At 40.6% G+C, this 17,442-nt stretch overlaps 1 protein-coding gene across 1 annotated transcript; it reads left to right on the top strand.

Moving 5' to 3' along the window:
* Positions 1 to 945: 945 nt before the first annotated feature.
* GPR83 (G protein-coupled receptor 83) lies at positions 946 to 16,827 on the top strand. Its single transcript, XM_027849351.1, has 4 exons — positions 946 to 1,332; positions 8,793 to 8,918; positions 13,714 to 13,847; positions 16,203 to 16,827. The coding sequence occupies exons 1-4, from the start codon at positions 946 to 948 to the stop codon at positions 16,825 to 16,827; spliced, it is 1,272 nt and encodes a 423-aa protein (XP_027705152.1).
* Positions 16,828 to 17,442: the final 615 nt, after the last annotated feature.

Raw genomic sequence — 17,442 nt, 5'->3', positions numbered from 1 at the left:
TCCTAGACAAACTACTAACAGCTGTATAACCTTGGACAGATCTTTTAAATTCCCTGGACTTCAGTTTCCTTTTCTGAAAGATGAGGGGGTGAGACTAGCTGATCTCTAAGGACCTTTCCTGCTCTGAATCCTATGACTTTAAAACTGCAGACATATTCTCTGTCCCATGGGCTGTTAAGAGAAATACATTCTACTTGGTATAGGCAGCATAAAAGTTGGGTTAACCTATGAAGTCCCTATTTACTTGTCTAGCTTGTAGATAAAATACATTTAGGACCTAAGTTCTGGATATTACAGCTGGCTCTGGGTTAAGACTAGAAAGGAAGCTCAATTCTCATAAATTAATTTTCTGATTTGGAAACTTGACTACTGCTGAACCAGCAGACGTGGTCTTCCTTAAAAATCCATGCTGTTTTAAACCCAATGAGCAGCTGCTTTTCTTTCCTACCTGCCCACCTGCTTTGTAATGACAAGGGGCTTAGATACAAACCGACTGAACTTTTGTGTGTGTCTGTGCTTGTGTGTGAAAATCGGCTTGTAGGATACAGCTTTGATTTTGTTGGGGTGGGGGAAGAGGTGGAAGGCGTGGGGGAAAGTGGAGAAAGGAAGAAATCCAAACCTGGTGGGAGTAATCTTTGACAGTGTGAAGGAGCGCGTCACAAAGGGAGCTGTTCTGCAGTCCAATAGGCAGAGTCCTTCGTTAACAGCCTGTGTGGGAGCAGATATAAAAGTGCTGAAACAAAATCAGTGTGTGCTGATTGAACAGCGAACAACGAGGCTGGATAGCTCTGGGAACGCAGGCATCCTGCTTTTTTTTTTGCTTGTTGGGAAGATTTCTGCTTTTGGGACAAGTCAAATCACTTACTCTTCTGAACTTCCGTGGACTGACAGCACTCGCCTCTTTTAGAGATAAGGAATTCTAAAGTGGGGCACGGCTCATCCAGAATGATAACTTCCTTGCTGTGGTTCTCCCTCCCGTGCCTGGTGCAAGCCTTTGAGAGGCCTGAGAGATGGACCAACAATGGAAGTTTGGATGGAGACTTTGGGATCCCCAATGTATCTAGTTTTTTCCCCTGGGGCAACTACTCATTTTCAGATTGGCAGAACTTCGTAGGCAGAAAGAGATATGGGGCAGAATCTCAGAAGCCTATGGTGAAAGCTCTGCTCATTGTGGCGTACTCCTTCATTATTGTCTTCTCTCTCTTTGGAAATGTCCTGGTCTGTCATGTTGTCATCAAGAACCAGCGAATGCAATCGGCCACCAGCTTGTTCATTGTCAACCTGGCAGTAGCTGACATAATGATAACCTTGCTTAATACTCCCTTCACTTTGGTAAGAGCATGGAAACTGAGGTATTCACTCTCTGTCTGTCTCTCCCTCTCCCCCTCTCCTCTTCTTTTTTATTTTACTTTTCCCTTTCTCTCCTTTCCTCTCTTCCTTCTCTCTATACCTCTTCTTTTTTTCCTTTTCCTCCTCTTCTTTTTCTATCTTTTTTCTATTTCCTCTTTCTTTCTCCCCCTCCTCCTTTCCCTTTTCCATTTTCCTTCATCTCTCCACTTTTCTCTTTTTTTCCTCTCTTCTACTACCCTTTTCTCTCCCCTCTTCCTTTCCACTTTCTTTTCTATTTTTCCTCCTTTCCTCACCTATCCTTTCTTCCTACTTCTTTTTTTCTCTCCATCTTCTCTCTATCCTTTTCTCCCCACTTGTTCCCCGCTTTTAGCTAAAGGTTCTGTGTCAGGGGTCACTGAGTGAATTAGATTTGAGCATCTTCAGCCAGATGTGGGTGAATGGCTTGCTTTCGTTTCTAATCTTCTTAGGGACTGAACTGTTGGATAATTGAGCAATAATTTGAAGCCTTTGAAATGACAGGTGATTGAAGCTGTGACAGGGTACAATTTGAATTATTATATCTAATGTACAGGCATTTAAAGCTTTTCCTTAAGCTGGTTGCTGCTTTGGGTATCAAGGAAATTGGAAACAGCTGGTGATGTCTGGTTATGGAAAAGATTAATGAAAAGTTAAATTTATTTTCTAAACCATCTAGTGCATCTCATTCATTCTCTCTGGTTTGCCCATAGGTTGCAGGATAGAGATTGTGCTTGGTGGTGAAAGGTAAAAATAATAGAGAAGACAGATGTGATTCTTATCCTAAGTGCTTGGAATGGGTGCCCAGGATAAGCCCTTGGACCAGCTGCTTAGGAACAATTGAGAGTGTGAAAGGAGGGTCTCTCTGTCACTCCATTTCATTTCTGATCTGCCTATGACTCACAAGCAGAGTGATTCGGATCTATTGGGAGAATAATTTACACCCACCTGAATGTCTTACAAATCACTGCTGAATAATAATACTTAACATTTGCATAGTTCTTTAGTAATAGCTAACATTTATATAGAGCTTTAAGATCTGTGAAGGGCTTTCCACATATTATCATAGCCCAGTGAGGAGAGAGGCAACCTTAAAAGTCCTGGGTTCAAGTTCTGTCTCTGACATACTACTAGCTGTGTAACTCTGGGCAAATCACCACCTTTCAGTGCCTCAGGAGACTCTCCATGCAGCTATAAGTTGCAGGGAAGGTGCCAAACTATACTGGCCAAGGGAATTACCTCATCAGGGAGTCACCTGATGCCAGTGAAATCATGGGTCTGGTCCCTACCCTTTTACTAATAATGTTAATTATAATATTGTTTCTATTGTGATTTATAGTTTACCAAGTATATTCCTCATGACAACTCAAGGAAGTAGGTATTACTGGTATTATTATCTGCACTTTACAGACAGGGCTAAATAAAACACAGAGAGATTAAAGGACTTACCTATAGTCACACAGGCAGCAAGTATCAAAGTGAAAATTCTAATCTAGGCCTCCTAACTCCAAGCTGAATAATACTCTTTCTATTATGCTTCACAGCCTTCATTTGAAAAGTCCACTAATTTAGACTTTAAAGTGCTTTAATAGACTTTAAAGTCATATACATTCTCTCATTTGATGTGACAGAGTAGTACAAGGATTATCTTTATTTTACAAACAGAAACCAAGGCTCAGGGAACTGAATGCCCATTCAGATCTTAGGGCTGGCCTAAGATCACTCAACTACATGAATGGAAGACTCTCAACTAAGACCCTGGTGCCCTGACTTGCATCAAGCCTGAGTTTTGGTCTCAGCTGACATAGAGTTGAGCCACTATTTTGCTCCTGGCTATTGTAAACCTTCATGATTTTCTAGTTGCAGTAAGAGCTGGAGTCCCATTTACAGCTGTCCAGACTTCTCTGTGAGAGATGAGAAGGGGCAGAAGGACAAAGGGGGCACTGGTGTCTTAACACAGTTTTTGAAGAGGGGGCGGTACATGAGCCCAGTGCTTCTTCTTTTTCTGCTAGGGAGGCTTCTGAGCATCTGGTGCAAACACAAACAATGCCCTGCCCAAGCAGTGCCATAGACCTACCTCCCCCTGTAGCCCAGCACAAATGCCAGGGGATCTACTGCTAAGCTATGAAGTTCCCCACCCCCAGGTTGCACCTTGAACCCCTGAGTCAATTTGAAGCTTTACTCCTTTTGTGGTTTTGTGTTGAGAGGTACTGCATTAACTTGAGTAACTTACATTGGGCTTAGGCTGGTCCCCAGCCTGGAACATCTGTAGTGGGTAGGTTAGTCTCAGAATCCTTTGGGAATTTGGAATTCACTCCATTACCCCTGGGTGTGCCCCAATACAAACCCTTATTAATGCAGATGCCCCAGGATCTTGCCACTGCCTAGGATTTGGGAACATGACTTGGGGGCAACTAGGTGGCTCAATGGATAGATCACTGTGCCTAGAGTAAGTGAGATCTAAGTTCAAGTCTAGCCTCAGATACTTACTAACTGTGTGACCTTGGGTGAGTCACTTGACCCCTATTTACCTCAGTTTTCTCATCTGTAAGGTGGGTATAGCACAATAGCACTATAGTGAGGACCAAATGAGATAATTGTAAAGTGCTTTGCACAGTGCCTGGTGCATAGAAAGCACTAGATAAATGTTAGCTATTATTACTTAACCTCTATTTGCTTTAGTTTCTTCAGCTGTAAAATGGGGATAATAACAGTATCTGCCTCCCAGGGTTGTAGTGAGAATCAAAGGAGATAATATTTATAAGGTGCTTAGCACAGTGCCTGGCACATTGTAGGTGCTATATAAATACCAGTCATTATTATTTTTAGCATGGCTCGTGGGCACCTTTTTTGCCTCAGTCTGGCAGAAGCAGGCACAGATGCAGGGCATCTTTTCTACCCTTGGATTCTTTTTCATATAAACTCCTTATCCTGGTATTTAAGCTCTCCAACATTTGGCACCAACATCCCTATTTATCCTTATGTCATACCGCAATCCCTTCATGTATTTTTCTGTTCCAGCCAAACTGGATGACCGCCCATTTCTGTTCTCATCTTGCCTATTCCTCTCTCTCTATCCCTTTAACACTCTCCTCCATGCCAGGAACGGACTGCTTCTCTGTTTACTGATGTCCTTCCCTTTGTTCAAGGACCAGTTAAGATGCTGCCTCCTCAACGAATCCTTCACTGAATTCCCCTCCTCCTACCACAGATTTCTTGTAGGAATTACTTTGGACCTCTCCTTTGCATGTATCTCACTCTCCCTCAGATCATGGTATACTTTTCTTTTCTCCTTCCCCTGCCCCTCCCATTTGATTGTAAGTTCCTTCTCTTTCTGTGTATATGGCACCTGACAGATACATGGTAGACTCTTAATGAGTGTTAGTTGAATTAAATTATATTGAACTGCACAGTTATATGATGATAAATCCCAGAATTTCCTAGAGGACCTCAGATTGTCGACTAGCCATTTTGCACCTTCTTCACTATGTTGAAGAAATTTCCCTTGTCCTTATTCCCTTTTGTCAGTGAATCCCTTTGCCTTCCCATTACCTCCAAGGTCCCTGAGCTCCTCTCTCTCCTTTTTTTTTTAATTAAAAATTTTTGTATGTTTTATTGTGGATTTATTTTCTTAAATACTTCTCAACTACATTTTAATATAGATCTCCTCTCTCTTATTCTTATCAAGAATCTTTCTTTCATTCCCAGTGGTGCTCACATATTCATAGTCCTGTACCCCACTTGACATCTCCCTTCTGGAACTCAGGACCTTTCTAGGAGCCATAGAAAACTCTGAAAAGCCCAATTTTACACTCTGGGAAGCAATGATCAATAAAGAACCAGAGTAAGGAGGTCAGAAACTGATAGAGTTTACTCTCAGCTCTAGCTCAGATCTCATTATGCTACTTAAGGCAAGTCCTTTAGAGTCTCTGAACCAACAAAGTGGTACTTTTTGAGAAAGCATGTCAAACTTCATAAAGGAGGAATCATGAAAGTATAAAAAAACATGATTAGACCACAGGACAATCCATTCATTTAACAAACATGTGATAACTGTCTACTATGTATAATATTCTGGGTCAGATCTTCCAAAATAAATACCTAATTGATCTCATTCAATCCTCACCAGAACCTTGTGAATAGGTAAAATTATGATGATTATTAACATATTTTTAATGAGAAAACTGAGGCTCAGAGAGACTAACTGACTTCTCCAAGGTCACAAAATCAGTAAGGAAAAGTGCTAAAACTATAGGTTTTATTTAAAAAAAAATCTATAAAACCATAGGCTTTAAAAAACAACAGTATGTTTTCCCACCATTATACCAAGTGGCCATCTGGTAAGCAAGACATACAGAAACTGTATGAATAAAACTACAAAACATTCTTTATGGAAATAAACACAGACCTAAATAATTAGAAAAATATTAATTGTTCATGGATAGACTAAACCAATATAATAAAATAATATTGTCTATAATTTATCCATTCAGTGCCATGATGATCAAACTACAAAAGGATTACTTTGTGGAATTAGAAAAAAATAATTACAAAATTCATCTGGACAAACAAAAGGTTAGTGACAAGGAAGGGGACCTAGCCACACCAGGTTCCAAACTATACTACAAAATAATTTGATACTGGTTAAATATTAGAGTGGTTGATCAGTATTGCAGAGTAGTGTCATAAAAAAATCTAGTAACCTAGTGTTCTAGCTACTTGGGCAAGGACTCACTATTTAATAAAAGTAGCTACTTTTGGAAAGTAGTCTTATAAAAACTATACATAGACTAAGCTCTCCTACCATATATCAAGATAAGCTTGAAATGGATTCATGATTTAGACAAAAAAGGTCCCATCATAAGTAAATTAGAGGGACAAGGAAGAAATTACCTTTCAGATACATGAAGAGGAGAAGAGTTACAATCAAACAAGGGACAGAGAGGATCATAGAAGACAAAATATGCAATTTGGATTGCATAAAATTAAAAAGTTCTTGCACAAACAAAGCCAATGCTAAAATTATAAAGAAAAAAAAATTAACTGGAAAAACCTTTGCAGCAAATTTTTATGATAAAGGTTTCATTTCCAAGATATATGAGGAATTGATTCACATTTATAAGAATGAGCCAATCTTCAATGAAAAATGATCAAAAGATATGAACAAGCAGTTTAAGAGGAAGAAATCAAGGCTATTAATAGTCATATGAAAAAATACTCCAAATAAGTAATAATTAGAGAAATGCAAATTAAAATAACTCTGAAGTTCTATCTTACATTGATTATATTGGCAAAGACAACATAAAAAGACAATGATAAATATTGGCGGGGCTGCAGGAAAACAAGCACATTCATGCACCATTGGTGGAGCTGTGAAGTGGTCCAGCCTTCTGGAAAGTAATTTGTAACTATGCCTCAAAAGTCATTAAATTGTGCTTATCTTTTGACCCAGAAATACCACTGCTCAGTCAAAGAAATCAAAAAAAGAGGAAAAGGATCAATATATACAAAAATATTTATGGCACCTCTTTTTGTGGTACCAAAGAACTTGAAATTAAAGGGGATCCCATCATTTACAGAATGGCTTGTCTAATTATGGTATATGAATATAATGGAATATTATTTCACTGCAAGAAATAATGGAAAGGAGGGTTTCAGGGAATCCTAGAAAAGCCTCTATGAACTGATACAGTGTGAAGTGAGTCAGACCAGGAGAAAAATTTGTACAATGACAAAATGTTGTAAATACAAAAAATGTTGAAAGACTTAAGAAAACTCTAATCAATCCAGAGGACACAACGATGAAACATATTACCCATTTCCTGACAGAGGGGTGATGGACTTATGATAAAGAATGAGATCTACATTTTTGGAAATGGACAAGGCAGCATTTCATTTTCCTTGACTATGCATATTTGTTATAAGGGTGTTTTTCCCCCCCCATTTAATTGAAGTGAAGAGGTGGGAAGGAAGAAAAAAAAATGCTTGTTAATTTAAAAGGGAAAAAAAAGAAAACTCGACACGATCCAAGATCAGGAGAGCCCGTGAGGAACAAAACTTGTAGTTGTGTTCACAGACTTATAGAATTTAGAATTGGAAAAGTTCTTAGTGATCATATAGTCCACCCTCCTTATTTTAATTAATTAATTAATTAATTTAATAACATTTTATTTTTCCCTCAGTTACATGTCAAGAAATTTTTTAGCATTCATTTTTATAAGATTTTTAAAATAATTTTATAAGAATTTTACAAGTTCCTAATTTTTCTCCCTTCTTCTTTCCCTCCCCTCTTCTGAAAATGGTAGGCTTTTTGATATAGTTTATACACGTGCTATCATGTAAAAATATTTCTATATTAGTCACAGTTGTGAAAGAAGAAACAGACCAAAAGAAAAAAAATCATGAGAAAGAATAAAGTGAAAAAAATTCTTTGATCTCCATTCAGAGTCCATCAGTTTGTTATCTGGATATGGATAGCATTTTCCTTCGTGAGTCCTTCGTACTTGTCTTGGATCATTGTGTTGCTGAGACGAACTGAGTCATTCATAGTTGGTCATCAAACAATGTTGCTGATACTGCGTACAATGTTTTCTTGGTTCTGCTTATTTCACTTTACCTCAGTTTGTACAAGTTTTTTCAGGTTTTCCTGAAATCTTCCTGTTCATCATTTTGTATTGCACAATAGTATTCCGTTACATTCCTATACCACATCTTGTTCAGCCATTCCCCAATTGATGGGCATCCCCTCAGTTTCCAATATTTTGTCACCACAAAAAGGATGCTATAAATATTTTTGCACATATAGGTACTTTTCCCTTTTTTATGATCTCTTTGGGATACAGACCTAGTGGTGGGATTGCTAGATCAAAGGGTATGCACTGTTTGGTTCCCCTTTGGGAAAACTTCCAAACTGCTCTCCAGAATGGTTGGATCAGTTCACAACTCCACCAATAGTGCAGTAGTGATTTTCATGCATCTTCTCCAGCATTTATCATTTTCCTTTTCTGTCATATTAATTAGCCAATCTGATAGGTGTGAGGTGGTACCTCAGAGTTGTTTTAGTTTTCATTTCTCTAATTAAAAGTGATTCAGAACACTCTTCATATGCCTATAGATAGCTTTGATTTATTCATCTGAAAACTGCCTGTTCATATCCTTTGACCATTTATCAATTGGGGCATGGCTTGTAGTTTTGTAAATTTGACTTGATTCTCCATATAGTTGAGAAACGAGGCCTTTATCAGAGATACTTTCTTATTTTTATATTTATAAATAAAGAAACAGAGACTCAGAGGGATTTAGCTGCCCAAGGTCACACAGATAATAATTGCAGAGTCAGCAAATGAAGCCAGGTCCTCTGACTCCAAATTTAGCAAACTTCATCACACTGTCTGTCTTTCTGTCTGTTGGTCTTTGTTTCTTTCTAGGTCCGCTTTGTGAACAGCACATGGATATTTGGGAAGGGCATGTGTCACATCAGTCGATTTGCTCAGTATTGCTCCCTCCACGTTTCAGCCCTGACCCTGACAGCCATTGCTGTGGACAGACACCAGGTGAGATTCCATCTATGGGGAAAGCCATTTTCCTTCCCGCCTCTGCTGCCAAAGCACTTCGAGGGTTCTGAGAGGGGGCTTTCCATGGCACAAACTTGCTGCTGGTATGTTTGTAATGAAGAATTTATGTGAAATAGTTGTGTTGGAAAATCAATACAGAAGAAGAGCTTGGAAGGGAGGGGAGAACAATGACTGCCCTTCAATAACTCCCCTGCTGCTCCAGAATTGTTCGATACTTAGAATCTCACAGCCTAGGCTACTCGCTCTGACTGAGTCAGAAAAGTTTACTCACAAAAGCCATGAGATCCAGAGGTCTTGTTTACAACTTCATTCTGGATCATTTTGCCTAGCATCAGCAGGACGGTGAGAGAGGGTTGGAAGAGATGAAAGATATGGTCACAATAGGTTTAGAGCATAGTTTTGTATTGCTGTGAGATTCTAGAGTAGTGTGAGGGTCTAGAAAGTAGTAGAACTCTAAATTGAAGTATCTTTAAGCTGTGTGAGGTTCTAGATCATATGTAGGTTCTAGATTTGGGCTAGGCTGGGATTATATGAGTTAGAATTTTCCCCTTGTAACTGTGATTTCATTGGTTTCAGAAACTTCTGTGAGGAAACTTCTTCTGCTTTGTAAATGGCTAAGAGTTGCCTGGATGCTGAGAGGTTCATTTTTTACATGGTTGTGTAACTAGTATGTATCAGAGAAAAAATTTGAACTCAGGTCTTTTAGGCTCCAATGTCATACCTATATTGACTATACCACACTTCTCCTCAGAACTAGATTAGTACAAAAGTGTAAATTGTAGTGGAGTTCTAGATTGACTCAAAGGTAGGAGTTGTGGGAGCAACTTGCTCTAGATTGAAGCAAGGAACATCATTGTGTTAGCTATATTAGTGGTAGAGTTCAGGTTGCACTAGGGTTCTAGGGTTCCAGTGAACTGTTGGAGGCAGTGCAAGGTTTTAGACAAATGCACAATTCTAGATTAAGGTGACATTCTTAATTGAGGTAAGTCATATTCTTGGCTAGGTACTAGATGGCTTTCCTTTATCTATAAAAATGCTAGTTCTGTCTGGACCACAAGAGCTTTCCATTTTGGAGCCATTCCTATTTTGGGGGAAGGATGTTTGACCTAGTTCATATAGGAGACCTGAGTTTAAATTCCAGCTCCACCACTTACTAGTTAGATGACTTCACACATCCTCATTTGTAAAACCAGGACTGGGACTACCAGGGTTAAAATAAAAAGACAAAAACAAAAACGGTTCTTTGATCAATGACTCATCAAACAACAACAATTTATTAAGCACCAACTATGTGCCAGTCACTGTGCTACATGCTGGAGATACATATGCAAAAGCAAAACAGTGAAGTAGTCCCTACTCTCAAGGAACTTACCTTCTACAGGGGGAAAGATGTATACATATAAGTACAAAAGAAGAGAAAGATAATTCTTTTTTGAGGGGTGGGCTGTGGAGACACCAGATGCTAAGGGCTTCAGGGAAGGCTTCATGTACAAGGTGATACTTGAACTGAGCTTTGGAGGAAAGTAAGGTTTCTAAGAGGCAGAGATGATCAGGGAGTGCATTTCAGGCATGGAGGATTAGCTTGGGCAAAGGCATGGAGACTGGGAGTCGAATGTCATGATTATAAGATTCCCACAGTCCCCCCATATCAGAAGTTTAAACTGTGATGAGGTGGTCTCAATTGGAGGCAGAAGTGTCTCCAAGAAACTAATTAGCTACTCTCCTGAAAGAAGAAAACAAAATGAAATATGAGATAGTAGGCAGGCAGAGAGGGAAGCATCATGGTGGGTTCACAAGACCCAGGAAATAATTCCAGTCATTGCATTAATCAAAGTCTACATGGGAATCATCAAGAAAGCAAAACATCCTCAGAATTTTGCCAAGATCAAAAAATGTACTTTCAGTTGAGTTTGTAAGAAAAGACTAGTTCAATATATGACTGTCCTGACCAGACCTCTCCTCCCTTATACCCATCATGCCTTCACACAATAAAACTCTTCCTCCAAGAGTGAGAGATCTGAGTCACAAAGGGAAGATGTTTTAGCATTCCTAATTCTAGATCCTTCTTCTCCAGATTAACCAACATAAATAATGAATAATGGCAACAATTTCAATCTACATCTCAGCGAGTTGTCCCAAATGCCTATTTGTATGGAGCATGGAGAGGGGAATGGCAGGAAGGGGAGGACAAGGAGGAAATGAAAAATAATATCTAAGGCTCTTGTGCATTATAATCATCTTTTTATTGTTCAGTGTGAACTTTCAATCAACCGGAGCTAATGCAGCTTCCCGTGGAGGGTGATTAAAGTCCTTCTTGATCAACGTGTTAGAGGATCCTTTAAATGAGTAAGGGTCATTAGATCCCAAAGTAGGGATTATGGGAAAGACCTGAGTTCTGGTTTAGGATCAGAATTGGAAGATTTATTAGAAGTTACCTAGTCCAATCCCTTGCATTTCATAGATGAGAAACTGAGGCCCAAAGACATGAAATAACTTATCCAAGGTCACTCTAACTGGTCAGAAATGGAATTAGGACTGAGGTCCTCTGACTCTAAATCTAGTCCTCTTTCCACTGATTGTCCCAATGGCATCATTGGGAAAAATCTCTTCAGTAATAGTTCCACTTATGACTGTGCAGTGAGGGATGGGCTGTGAGAACTGGTTCATTTTTTGGTTTTAGAAATCATTTGCTTCCTAAGGAGACTAGGGATTCATCAGTGTCTAGCTGGCCTTCTGATGGTGATTTGAAAGTGTGAGATCCCATGAAAATCAAGGTTCCTTCAGTGTTGTTGGTGTTTGTTGTTATTTTCCCCTAAATGTCTGCCCTTTTCAAAACAGTGAAATTTCTGCCCTTTGCAAAGTTCAGTGAAATCCTTTCTGGTGGAAATAGTCTTTGTTTACCGGAGTACTCTGATTTCTAGTGTTTCAGAGGAACCTGCAAGGATTTACAGCTTTACTGTCTTCTGGGTCTTTGCCCCCTTTCAATCTCATTAGTGCCATCTGAAATCTTTGCATTCCCCACTGTCTTCCTCTCCTTGACTTTGGTATGTAGGGGAGCATTTACTGAGGATGAACGGGATCTGTGCTGCGGTGGAGAGAGCACTGGACTTGGTGCCAGTGGACTGTGGTTGAATTCTGTCTTGGCCACTTATTACCCTGCGTGATTTCGTCCCAATTACTTAACCTCGACAGAACTTCATTTCCTTATCTGTAACATGAAGGACGTGGATTAGATAATCTCTAAGAACCTTTCCAGCTCTAAATCCTGTGCTCCTATGATTTATGAAAGGAACTTCCTTCAGATTCTATTAGGCTCCTAACCAACTAACAAGCCATGACAAGTCATGTACTATAAACCGGGGAATGTGCTAGGTGTTGGGGACTATACAAAGGATGAGGCAGTCCCTGCTTTTAAGAAGCTTACATCCTAATGAGGAGAGACAAAAATTCCATGTCTAAATAGATGCAGAATAAATATAAAGAAAATATAAGGTAATTGAATGTAAGGTAGTTTGGGAGGGCATTGGGTAGTCTTTGGGTAGGGGATCAAGGAAGAGCTTGGGACAGAAGACGATGCCTGGACTACATCTTGAAGAAAGAGAAGGAGTCTGTGAGGGGGCGGCGAGGAGGAAGTACCTTCCAGTGCAGTTTAAAGGACTTAAGATTTCACAAAACAAAGCTTCCCAGGGCTCTTTGAACTAAGCCTGGTCTGCTTCATCTACCCATCTAACCTCAGAATGGGGCAGGCAGCCAGGGCATGAGCACTCAGTGGTATTTGTTCTGGGACATTCTCATGCTCACAGATGTAGAGCCATAATTCTATCTCTATGGAGCTGCCCTCTCTGCGCAGTGTGTGCACAAGAGGAAGCAACCTGTGGGGCAAGGGTGGAATTGATTTGGCTTCCTGGAAGAGTGAATGAAGGCACACCTCTCTCAAACACTGCTGTTCCCTTACCCCTCAAAAAACTTGCAAATAAAGTTCTAGACCAAAGGGCATTAAATTCTGTTTCCTTGCTCCAACAAACAAAAGAGAGACTGGACTAGAAGGGAAGAGGAAAAATACTATTTCCCTAGTGGTTTGCCTGCCAATATTGGACAAAACATTCCCCACCTCTCCAACCCTGTAACTATTCCTGAGCATGCTTAGGTAGAAGACATTTAAACCTGCTACGGGGCACAGCCTATGGGACACTGTAGTGCTGGGGGCCCCAAAAGAAGCTGCTGTGTCCAGTGAAAAGAAAGGATGTATTTTGAATTAACTAAGTAGTAGCACCTGTAGAGAGAGAGAAGCAAGGATAAGAGAATGTGCTTAGCCTGGATTCTTTGCTCTTGCTAACTCTTCAGTGAGGGAGCTCTTGGGGCCTTGACGACTGCTATATGAGGATTGGGTGGAAGAGCTGTGGATGTTTAGCCTGGAGAAGAGAAAACAATTTTGGGGGAAATGGATTGTAGGCTTCAAGTACTTGAAATGAATGAGGTACTGTACTTGTTCTTCATGGCTGCTGAGGGCAGAACTGGGAACCGTGGGTGGAAGTAGCAGAGACTTAGGTTCTATGTAAAGAAAGACTTAGTAGCTGGAGCTCTACCACGGTGGAATGGGCTCCCCATCACTGAAGGCTTTCAAGGGAGGCTGGATGAGCAGTTATTGGGACTCTCGTAGAGGAGTTTCATTCTCAGGAATGAGTTGGATTTGATATCCTCTGAGGACTCTCCCGTGCTGAGATTCTGTTCTGTCATTCTGTGAACTTGTGATTCTGATTTACTTCCTTTGTAGGTTATCATGCATCCATTGAAACCCCGAATCTCCCCTACAAAAGGGCTCATCTCTATTGCAATCATCTGGATCATGGCCACCTGCTTTTCCCTCCCACATGCAATCTACCAAAAACTGTTCACCTTCAAATACAGGTAAGATCCTAGTGTTAACCAGGGAGACTCCTGCTTGAGCTTGAGGAGATACAAAGTATGTGATCCTCATCAAACACACAGTCCCCACATTAGTAACTTGGTTGCAGAAGACTTGCTTCTTGGCCAAGACTCTGGAATATTGGGGTTATGGAAATAGAGAGTGTAGAAAGCAACAGCTGGAAGGGAACTTGGAGATCCCCTAGAGGCATCCCCTCCTTTTTACATATTAAGGAATTGAGCCCCAGAGAAAGGAAGCAACTTGTTCAGGGTCATTGAAGGAAGGTAGTGGTGCAGCTGGGGTTCTGAACCAAGCCGATCAACTCCCAGTTCAGTGCTCTTTCCACGCACCAAAGGATAATTAACCAATTAATCTACAAGCATTTACATATTAATTACCTACCATGCTTTAGGGACTGTGCTAAGCGCTGGGGACACAAAGACAAAAGTGAAATGGTCTCTGCCCTCAAGGAGTTTACATTCTAATTGGAAAGGTATGACATATAAGTATGTATACATATATACACACATAAATATGTGTTGTTCAGTTGTTTCAGTTACTTCTGACTCTTCGTGACCCCATTTGGTTGGTTTTTTTTTTTTGGCAAAGATACTAGAGTGGTTTGCCATTCATTTTCCAGCTCATTTTACAGATGAAGAAACTGAAGCAAACAGGGTTAAGTGACTTGGCCAGGGTCACACAGCTAGTAAGTGTCTAAGGCTGGATTTGAATTCAGGAAAATGACTCTTCCTGCTTCCAAACCAAGCACTTTATTCACTGTGCCACCTTACTGTGCTATATACACACATAAATATAAATACATATGTCATGCCTTTCCAATATATATGTATGTACAAATATATCTACATTTACATATACGTATGTGTGTATGTATGTATGTATATATTGGATAAGAATTATAGAATCATATAAACTCCAAGTTTGAAGAGACCTCAGGGACCATCTAGTTTAGCTGATACTGTGCGATGGAGTGGAAAGAGTGAGTTCTTTGGAGTCAGAGGACCGGAATTCAAATCTCATTTTTCTATGCCTCATTTTCCTCATTTGTAAATTTGTAAAATGAGGGCCCTCCCAGCTCTAAATCTATTATTGCATGTTTTAAGGATCAGATAGGGGTGACATCCGTAAATTACTTTGTCCACCTTCAAGCACTACATCTTTTATATTTATTTTCCTCCTCTATGACATCCTCAGCCAGTAGTTCAGTTTTTGCTTATCCATCTTATTTACCCTCTTTCTAGCATGTCCTTTTCCTTTTCCCATTCTATTTTTTCTTTATGTCTACTACTATATCACTCCATCTCCTCTTCTTTTTCTTCCTAATCTTCCTTAATCCTCCCATCCTGCTCAGTTTTTGAGTGATTTACCAGTTTTCATTCAGCACCTGAAAGGCCAAACTGTAGTGATAGTCTTTTGCCACGAGGGGGCACATGATCACATATCCTGATATCAGAACCAGAACAACCAGGCTCAGCCTGGTCGTGAATGGCAGGTCTTAAAATTGCACAGATACCCACATATCCTTATGCCACACTCTCACCATTCTGTCCCAAATATGCTTGCAATAATGCAGGACGAGTCATAGGAAAGAGTAAACCTACAATAGTGGAATTACAGAAATCAAAACTGAAAAAAAGGATCTTAGATTTTTTTTTTAGCCCCAATCCCTTTGTTTGATAGCTGAGCAAACTGAGACCCAGATTTAAATTCATTGTAAAATGTAATTATTTCCATGAAAAAAATGCCAGAATTAATTGAAAGTATTACCCAAAGATAAAGGCAGACCTTTTTATTTTGCAGTTCCCAATGTGGAAAGGGACCTTTTCTTGGGTTTACACCAAAGATGGGAGACCAGGATATTTGATAAGGTTATCAAGGCATCTGGAGGAGCATGCTGGTATAGTGAGAAGGTCAATAGTGTGATGTTCTGCGAAGAATACTGGAGTTAGTCTCAGAGGTTCTGGGTTCAAATGCCAGCTTTCCTACTTACTTCCCTGTGGAATTTCAAGCTATTTCTCTTTGGGTCTCAGTTTACTCATCTGTCAAATGAAGAGGTTAGACTAGGGCTAGATTATTACTAAGTGTCCTTCAAGACCCCAGATAAAGAGCAGAATTACTGATAATACTAGGAAACCTAGGCAGTCCATTCCCAACTTTGTCATCGACTCAGAGGGACCATCATTTCTTTACCCCTTGGCTCATTTTCCTTGCAGAAGAGTGAAGTACAACAGGGTAGATAATTTCTTAGCTTTCATTTGTTGATTCTTCTCAGGCTGTTCTCTGTTCTCTCTGATGGTTTTTTCTCTTCACTTCCTTCCCCCTCCTCCACCCAACAGTGAAGATGTTGTCCGTAGCCTGTGCCTCCCAGACTTCCCAGACCCAGCAGACCTCTTCTGGAAGTACCTGGACCTGGCCACCTTTGTTTTGCTTTACATCTCACCCCTTCTCATCATCTCTGTGGCCTATACCCGCGTGGCCAAGAAGCTCTGGCTGCGCAATGCCATTGGCGATGTGACCACAGAGCAGTACTATGCCCTACGGCGCAAAAAGAAGAAGACCATCAAGATGCTGATGCTGGTTGTGGTGCTCTTTGCCGTCTGCTGGTTCCCCTTGAACTGCTATGTGCTCCTCCTCTCCAGCAAGACCATCCGGAGCAATAATGCTCTTTACTTTGCCTTCCATTGGTTCGCCATGAGCAGCACTTGTTATAACCCCTTCATCTACTGCTGGCTCAATGAGAATTTCAGGTCCGAGCTGAAGGCTTTGCTGAGCATATGCAAAAAGGCGCCCAGGCCTCGAGAACATATACTTCCTTCTACTGTGCCCTCTTACCGGGTGGCTTGGCCAGAGAGTGACAACTGCAAAAGGGTACAAGGTTCTCACAACCGGCCAACTGCCTCCAATGTTCATTCAGCTAAGACAGATATCTCGTCCGTAGAGCCTATTGTGGCAGTAAGTTAAATGAGGCCGATGCGATGATGAAATAGGAGTCCCCAGGGATGCGTGAGAAGACTAAGAAGAGATTCAGAAAGCTACAGTGCCCCTTTGCCTCAGACCCCCAAATCTGGATGAAAATAGGGGCCAATTTAGGCAGGTACTTCCTGGAGAATGTTAGCTAAGCACGAAGTCCCATCTTGTGTAAATATATATTTGTACGTACCACCTCCTGCACACATTTCCAGTGGCTCTCCAACCAAACCAGATTTGGTGTTTGAACTTTCAGGCCATCTGGCAAGTCCATGAACTGTATCTATGAGATGGATGCCTGTGTGGGAGGACTGGCTACTTGGAACCTTGGAGGGAAATCCTGGATTGACTGAGAAGGACAGATGTCTGTGTGTAGCCATGTCAGTGAGTTTAAGCAGACAACAATGTTAATGGTTTTTATTTATCCACTAACAACTTTGGTGGAGTGAGTGGTGCATCTGTTGCAAGGGGAAGGGAAGGAAGATAAAGGATGTCCTTATTTAATTCTCACCTAAATTGTGGGGGAAGAAGATAGGAGAGACCATATCCAGAAGTGATTGCTCTGTTCCCTTTTCACAGGAGCCTTTTCTATCAGGGTAGATGCAAAGA

Source organism: Vombatus ursinus, unplaced genomic scaffold (assembly GCF_900497805.2).
Source record: "Vombatus ursinus unplaced genomic scaffold, bare-nosed wombat genome assembly UNPS02007344.1, whole genome shotgun sequence".
Taxonomy (NCBI): Eukaryota; Metazoa; Chordata; class Mammalia; order Diprotodontia; family Vombatidae; genus Vombatus; species Vombatus ursinus.
This window is presented reverse-complemented; position numbering and strand designations above follow the sequence as displayed.